This window comes from Neolamprologus multifasciatus, chromosome 20 (genome assembly GCF_963576455.1).
Source record: "Neolamprologus multifasciatus chromosome 20, fNeoMul1.2, whole genome shotgun sequence".
Classification (NCBI taxonomy): Eukaryota; Metazoa; Chordata; class Actinopteri; order Cichliformes; family Cichlidae; genus Neolamprologus; species Neolamprologus multifasciatus.
Window position 1 is genome coordinate 27,560,030 of NC_140458.1, and position 8,332 is coordinate 27,568,361.

The following is an 8,332-nucleotide window of genomic DNA, read 5'->3' on the forward strand; positions in this document are numbered from 1 at the left end:
TTAAGCCAGTTTAGCTTAATTAGATTGCCGCATTTTACAGCAGGTCAAGCCATTTTTTCTATTTCTGTCTAAATTCTGAAGTGAACATAGGAAATTAAATTAGCAGTCCTTGCCAACAGGGCACTGCTTCATCACAGGGAATATGAAACCTTTGCTGTATTAATGATGAATAGCAAGACTGGCTGAACAAATTTATTAGTCAAAGATTTCACATTTAATGTGATGCATTCTTGCTTTTTTTTCTTTTTTTAGGAAAATGTCCTGCCGCTTGGAGAGCGACCCCTCCTGGTCAGGGTGGGTGTTCATTACAAGTTCACCAAACTGCTGGTGGACAGAGTGGAGGCTGTTGATGGCACCTACGACGTCCTGTTCATCGGTACAGGTAGGTCTTGTGACATTGAAGGTTGTGTTTCTGGCATTTTAAAGTGTTTTTTTCATAATTAAATATGGTGAAGGATTTTTTTATTTTTATTTTTTTTGTCTTTAGACTCAGGACTCGTTATGAAAGCAATCCATCTGCACAGGGAGCACGGCCAGAGTCAGGAGATCACTCTGGAGCAGATGCAGGTGTTTCAGGTATTGCAAGCTTTTTCTGTGAGGAAAACCAGACTGAAACCTTAAAAAACTCAGATTTGTTAAGAGCTAGTCTATTTTGTAGTAAAGCTCATTGTTTGCAGATTGAATTGATTCTGTTTTTTAAGCATTTTTTTTACATTTCTTCCCGGCGTCCATTCATTCCTCCTCCATTAAAAAAAATTCAATTACCTCTCAAAACTAGATCCAAATGTACATTATTGTCACAACATAATGCAGCACAGACTTTTCAAATTAGCCTGCGTGACAACAATGCATGCAGACACAGTGTGACTAATTCCACATCTGTCCATGCCATATGGAAATGAATGGAAATACAGGCATTCTCTCAACAGTAAGAAAACACATGCGTGCAAAGACACCATTCTGCTCTGGTTAATGCAAAGATAGTTATGCACATACTATACCACTAAAGTACTGCATATATTTACATGAAATGCAGTAAATACCTTTATTTAACCCCTTAATGTCTAGTGTATCATATTTGATGCATGAGTTTTTTAGACTTCTACATCTTAAATGAATTGCACAACAGATTTTTAAGCAATGATCTGAACAAAATTTTCAGATGGAACAAATATGATACAAATTAAAACTAGTTTATGTATATTAATATTAAAAAACATTTTTAAATCAGAAGGTTCAATAAATGCTCAACCAAGTTACTGCAGCTGGACATGGTTACCAAAAAAGAGAAGATCACAGTTCACAAAATCCACATTTTGGTCCAGAATGAACTCCGCTTTGGGTTCAAACAGCAAAATGAAGGAAAACAACTTTGGGTTCAACCTGAATGATGTGGCTGAGATATCTGTGGTCAGACCTGACTGTGTTTTTCCTGCTCTGTATTCTAAAGTATATGCTTTGTAAAACCCTATCTGTTATCTTTGTTTCAGTATAAACCTGGTGTGTTTCTCAGTTTTCCTTTCCTGTCTCCTTCACAGCACAAATCACCGGTGACAGCCATGGCACTCTCAAAGAAAAAGGTAACAGACGAGACTCGCTTTCAAAGTTCCAAACTGCCGCACTCACACACGGTAACATCGCACTTCTCACTCGTCTCTCCACCTTGCGTCTCCAAGGACGGCTTCATCACCAGTTGCCATGGTTACCTCACCTCAGTCAGAGCAGTAATGAAGAGATGCTCACACACAAATGCACCTTGCATTATTAAAACAGTTTGGCATGAGGGGGAAAAAAGAAAACGAAACCGCAGCTCGCACACACACGAAGATTATAAAAAGCAAGCGTCCTCACATTTCTCTGTTTTCCACCCCGCATGCAAACACATTCTCTCTGTGACCACTGACATTGATACAGCTTGAGTTGGATTTGTGACTCACAGAGTGGAGATGAATCTGCTTTTTTTTCCTGTTGACTGTCAAAGTATCCGTGTTGCAGGGGAGTGAACTTGATGCCCCTTTGTTTTTTTCTTCTGGCTCTCCCACATTGTCTCTGCTTTCCCCCCTCCATCGTTGTTTTCTCTTCAATCTCTATTTCAATTTTTCACCCACCCCCTCTTCTCTAGCAGTGGTTGTTTGTGGGCTCCAAGGAGGGTGTGTCTCAGCTGGCCCTTTACCAGTGTGAGCTGTACGGTCAGGCCTGCGCTGAGTGCTGCCTGGCCAGGGACCCCTACTGCACCTGGGACGGACATGCTTGCAGCCCCTATATGCCGACCGTGCGCAGGTAGGGAGGACATACCAGCTCTATGCAGATCCAGACAGCACTGATAACATTACAACAGATTGAGTTTCCCCTTACGGCTTGAACTTATTTTATTATGAAAAGAATCAATGTGGAATCAATCTTCCCAAATTTGATTTAAACCACATTTGTTGATAGTCAGAAACGTGGTTCAAGTTACACCTAAGCTTAGATTTTTGTGATTAGATTTTAGGCATTTTTTCCACATGATTAAGATTTTGTTTCTTTACTAAGTATCACAACTGGCCATAATTTCTATGATTAGGTTGTTTATGATGACATCCTGACTTTTGCCCCAGTGAGCAAATTGGTTCTGCCAAGGAAGTTATGGTTTTGCGTGTGTGTCGTTCTGTCTTTAAACACGATAGCTCAAAAAGTATAGAGTGAACTCATGTCAATAGATTGATCTGAAGGTCAAATTAACAATGCTGTGTAGAGCTATTTAAAACTATTTTCTTACTGGCATTGTTTGTGTTGACAACATATAGGCATGATACGTGTGACCCCAAAATGCGTGACCTTTCCCCTAGTGCTGCTCTCACTTTGTTAAAATCATCGCTTTGCTGTCCGTTCTGTCTAACATAAGCTTGTGGTTTCTGCTTGTCTGCAGGAGGAATGCTCGTCATTTGGGAGAGGATGAGGATCCACTGACCCAGTGTGTCAGACAGGGAGGTGAGCAGCTTCCATTGTTTCCATTCAGGGTCTTTGCTTTACCTGTTGAACTATGCTCAGGCCGCATTATGGAGCACTACCAGTGTAGTAAGGTTTCAGAGGGCTCAAGCCTGTCAAGCAGGCTTCTCGGACAGGTCACCATATCTTTAACCTGTTCCACCTTTTCTCTCTTTAATTTAGCCGGACTGCAGGTGGAGGCAGAACAGAGGGTGATGATGGTGGCAGAGGGTAACAGCACCTACCTGGAGTGTTTGCCTAGATCCAGACATGCTGCAGTGACCTGGTACAAACAGGCTGGAGAGAACAGCGCTGAACTAAACCAGGTGCAGTCACACGTTTTACACTTGTGCTTTCATTTATGTTCCAAATCCTTTTTACAGCCACTTTGTTCGAGATTATCCAGATTATGAATTTCCTCTCCAAAAATCTCTCGTCAGGTGGTAACTGGTGACCAGCTGGTGGTGATCGAGCGGGGCGTCCTGATTCGTCGAGCCGAGCTGTCTCACGGCGGGGTCTACCACTGCCAGGTGGAGGAGCACGGCTACCACTGGACTGCGGTCACCGTGCGCCTCGCTGTTTGGAGCCCCTCTGCCAATCGCCTCCTGGCTTCCTGGTCGGCCTCGTCCTATCAGAGCGCCGGAACCCAGCCGTGGTACGAGAACGTGATGGCACTGATTCACCCCGGAAACCTTGGCCAGCACTGCAAGGCTCTGGGATACCGCCCTCCGCGCAACCACCATCGCCATGGTGACACAAAGGCGGAGCCACACAAGGAGAAAGAGAGGCACAAGCATGGCGGGGGAAGAGGAGGAGGAGGAGGCGGCGGAGGACGAGCAGCGGGGAGGAAGAGCAGGAGCAAGCCGCAGCAGAGGGCGCCGAGGAGTGCTTGAACACGTGCACGAGCGGGAGGGCAGATTTTCAGTGACTTCAACAACTACACAAACACGCAAACACACACACACGCACACAAATGCACACATGTACACATACACAGTTAACTTATACACTGAGACACACACATACTGTATGTACAGAGACTACTTCATGCGCATGCACTTATCTACAAACAAACATGGCGTCCTTTCATTATAGAGACAAACAAGCTAAGCTACACACGAGTGACTGAAGTATGTACAGGATCTGGACAGCGAGGACTGTTTAACCGGGACAAATGACTGTATGAATGAAAAGGCTTAGGTTGCATCGCATGTTGAATGAAGGATAAAAGGCATGCCTAAATCCCTAAGTTTGACTGACTCTGAGTCATGACAAGGACATTTGATTGGATTCTTTAGATTTGGACGCTCTACAGAGAGAGAGAAAAAAAATGAAAACAAAAATCCGAGTCTCGTTCCAGAAGTCGATTTTAAGCATTTGGAAAAATCATCCAACCCGTCTGTCCCGAAAAGGACCATACTTGTGGTTTTGCATGTTTTTGCCCATTAATTAGGAATCACAGCTATCACTCAAAACAGAGCAGATGTTTTGTGGATTGATTTTCTACCTTCCAGGCAAAAAACTGCTTTACATTTATTTTGTGATGTGGAAAGAGAGACTTTTTTTTTCAAAGTCATGTTCTTGAAGTTGAAGAAGTGCTTTTTTCCCCAAGTACTTTGCAAAACAATTATTGCGCTTCAATTTCAAGGACACTCTTTCCTCTGGCATACAGGAATAAATTTTCAAACTGATTCTTTGTTGTTGGAAAGAGAACAGAAGTTGACAGAAGGGCAAATATGTATTTGCTGAAAGGCTGTCAAATACCATTCAAATGTCATTGGAACCCAATGAAACAGCACAAAAACGAAAGCTGTCAAACTGTTCTCTGTAGTGAAGAGTTTGTTCATCTTAAAACTAAGTATGTACAGCAGTGATACATAATGAAAAGGGCTAAAACATCCAAAACAAGCTGTTAGTGATCAAGGTAACAGTTTAACTCTGCATAAACTTTGATTATTTTTATTTTGAGCAGGACTGATGAGTTTTAATTTTCTTCACTTAATGGATATATAAATATAATCCTTCAGGCGGTTTCCCTACAGTAAGGGCTTTGTTGGTTTCTTGAGATAGGTGGGGTCTGACCACGAGATGACTGACTGCGACCATGGAGATGAAAGGCAGAGAAAAAGCATGGCGACGGCTTTGATGAGGTTACAGATCAGCTTTCCCAGGACATTAGTGCTCTGTGTTGCAGCCGTGCAGACCCGGTACAGGAGATGTTTCCATTATGTTCTCCTCAGTGTTTGCTTCTGCAACGCTGGCTCGGTTAAGACTCACGGGCATAAGCTGCCATTGGTTTTGTGCCACGACACAGAGAGCGGTTTGGTTTAGGTGTGGGAACAAAGTGAACAAAAGAAGGAAAAAAAATGCTCCGTGCTGTTTAAAGTGTTGGTTGAGTGTATCTGGAGTCCCACGTGTGGATGTTGTACAAATTTAGGAAAAAGGTGCAGACACGTCTGAACACCAACTCCAACAGAAACTTCGCTTTGACATTCAGAACTGAGTGTCGTCCGCTGGTCTGAAGTAGGGCGCTTTCAAGCTTTCTATATATTCAACATCTATTAGGTTATCGTTTAAGAAGTTGAGAGTGAATTTTAAAAGATTTTCATTACAACATGAACAAGAGGATCAAACTGTAAACCGAACTAGAAGAAAACTCTGTACAGAAATGCATGTTTCCCAACCTGTTGGTGAATTTCAGTGGATTAGACTAACACAGAAGAGTGGAGCACATTATCGCAGGTTCTGCAGCCCCAGCTGGTAATGACATCTGACTGTAAATTATGAAGCAGGCCCAGCGGATCATAAAGAAGCCTTTATTATACCAAGCTGGAACTGGAGAAAGTGCTAAACAGGACTGGCGTCAAATGGACTCTGGCCAGTGGGATTTGAGTGACTTTGTGAGGCAGTAAATTGTGATTTGTTCTTAAAATGTTAAACGAACACAGCTACTTCCATCTCTATTTAACTTCCTTCTTTGTGCTATTTATTATTTTAATCTGGTGTGAGACTACTTCTTTGAGGAGTTGTGATACTTTTTTGACATGAGTGTCTTTGTTGTTCTGTCTTTGTACGTATGTCTGACGTCCAAATGTTACCAGTCGATATAGCTTCCCACATTCACCAGTGGAAGTGTTTTTATTTTAGTTTTTTAAATCTTGTCTTTCGTATTGGCGTCGAAAGGAAGTGCTGCTTCAGTCTGAGGCAGCGGGAACTAAATGTGCATTTAAAATATGATATTTTTTCTGCTTGTCTTCTCGTTGTTGACGTTTTCCAGAACACTGGATGCAGACTAAAAGTTCCAACATCAAGCCTGAGCTCAACAGTACTGCTGTTGTGTGTGGCTCACATGGCATGAGTTCTAGTTAAATCATAGAGAGAGAAAGGTGTAGCTAAAGGACAGAGGGAAAACTTACTAAATTAAAACTTAATCGAATTTTATATGCTATACTGGAAGAACGAGCATTTACATGCATGGTTAAGCCCAATAATAACAGCCTCAAAGTTTTCCCTTATTTAATATCATCCAGCAGTGGTGATACTAAGCACACATTACTGACGGTAATATATACCATGATGCATCCTGCTGGATCCCAGTCTCTTTGCTGTATGCTTCGTCTCTCTATGTGGTTAAGGATCTGTGTCTTTTTGTGTGTTTGACATTAATGGGATCAGATTTAGAGTAGCTGACAGAAAGTTCAGGGGCTGTGTCAATAAATCTTCCAAACGTGGAATCTGCAATATATTCAAGATATTTTTTGATGCTATAAGAAGAATATAGCATCAACACAAAGCACAGAGAGCACACAGATAATTAATATGGATTTGGCTTCTTGGTGTCTTGGCTCTTTGCTTCTTGGCTCGGGCCACATGAAAGAAGTCACAGCACTGAACTAATTCTGAGTTTAGTTTATAAGGGAACGTGTGACACTGAGCAGCTGTCCAAGTGTCACGTAGCCAATTCTTAAAAATGAAAGTGTGTGTGAGAGTGTAACGCTGCAGCTGTAATCTAAAATGAAATCAGGATTTAGCCTGTTGTTAAGCTGCTGTTTAGAGTCGTTTAGAGTCAAATAGCTTACTGCTAAAGTATTTTGATTGGTCACACAGCTGGTTTTCCAGCAGATTTTCTGTGCTCATGAAAATTGGAAATATTTCCCTGAAATATGTCCAGAGCAAGTAAATAATCATCATAACATAACAGGACTAAAGCTTTGATTAATTCAATTTCAATTTAGTTTTAGCTAAAGTGCCAAATCAGCATAACAATCGCCTCAAGGCACTCTATATTCTAATGTAACGACTCAATAATAATAGAGAGAAAATCTCGACAGTGGGACAACCCTCTGTGATCAAGCACCTGGTGACAGTGGGAAGGAAAAACTCTTTTAATAGGAAGAAACCTCTGGCAGAACCAGGCTCAGGCAGCGGCGACCGGTTGGGGGAGCGAGGGAAGGAAGACAGCATAAAAGTCATGCTGTAGAAGAGGGCCAGAGATTGTAGCTTTCTCATCACATAATATTGTATCATTTATCAGTTATCATACTGCCACTTCTTCTAATTAGCCATTGTTGTGCACGCCCGTTGTTAAGAAAACATGCAGGATTTCTGCCCAAATGGCTATCCATTACTGCAAAAGAAACTACGATAGAATCACAAATCACAATGCATAACAGCATTTAATAGAGCTGAGCAATCGAACCATAATCAGGTCAACTGAAGCAATTGTCACTAGCTAGCTAGTTTAGCTTAGCATAAAGGTTAAAAAATAGTGGCAGTGCAGCTAGCCTCTCAAACTGCAGTGTGTTATATGGACATTTTACCCCAGAGACCCATGCAGATCGTAAATATAAGCTCGAATTCTACTCAATAAGAAAACACACCCTCAGTCTAACAAAGCAAAGCTGTCAACTCTATTTTTCTTGCTAATTTCTGACTGGTTATTTGAATTACTATTCAAGAGATCCAGAAACATTAAAAAGATAAACCTAACTATGCTTGTAATGACCCTGCCTTGTGGATATTGTGTGTATATATATATATGAATGTGTAACGTGTATATTTTATGTCGGATCCCATCTCTGCTGAAAGTTCTCTGCAGAACTCCAACGAGACATTTTTATGGAGGACCATCTTAAACATTTAATGCTTTTCCTGTAAGACGAGGTGCAGAGCTGCTCCTCGTTCATTACAATGGCCTCACTCTGTTATGCTGTATTTACATCTGAGTGCCAACATTCGTCTCTTGTGATTTTCCAGAACGACTTCTCTGCAGACAAAATGAAACTGTCATCACATGATCTCCTCTCATGTGCAGAGACTTTGTTTTTCTTTTTGTAAATATGTATAAAGGTCTGCTTTCAAATGA

The 8,332-nt window shown here is 41.6% G+C and overlaps 1 protein-coding gene across 2 annotated transcripts in view; it reads left to right on the forward strand.

The window, feature by feature from the left end:
* sema3h (sema domain, immunoglobulin domain (Ig), short basic domain, secreted, (semaphorin) 3H) overlaps positions 1-8,332 on the forward strand; it is a 52,209-nt gene extending 43,877 nt beyond the window's left edge. The window contains exons 12-18 of one of the 2 annotated variants that reach the window (XM_085147261.1): positions 253-382; positions 488-576; positions 1,539-1,580; positions 2,123-2,280; positions 2,909-2,970; positions 3,151-3,293; positions 3,408-8,332. In XM_085147261.1, the coding sequence (XP_085003387.1) occupies positions 253-382; positions 488-576; positions 1,539-1,580; positions 2,123-2,280; positions 2,909-2,970; positions 3,151-3,293; positions 3,408-3,860 (1,077 nt within the window). In that variant the 3' untranslated portion in view covers positions 3,861-8,332. The remainder of the gene's footprint in view (positions 1-252; positions 383-487; positions 577-1,538; positions 1,581-2,122; positions 2,281-2,908; positions 2,971-3,150; positions 3,294-3,407) is intronic. The other variant, XM_085147262.1, reaches the window with a different exon arrangement.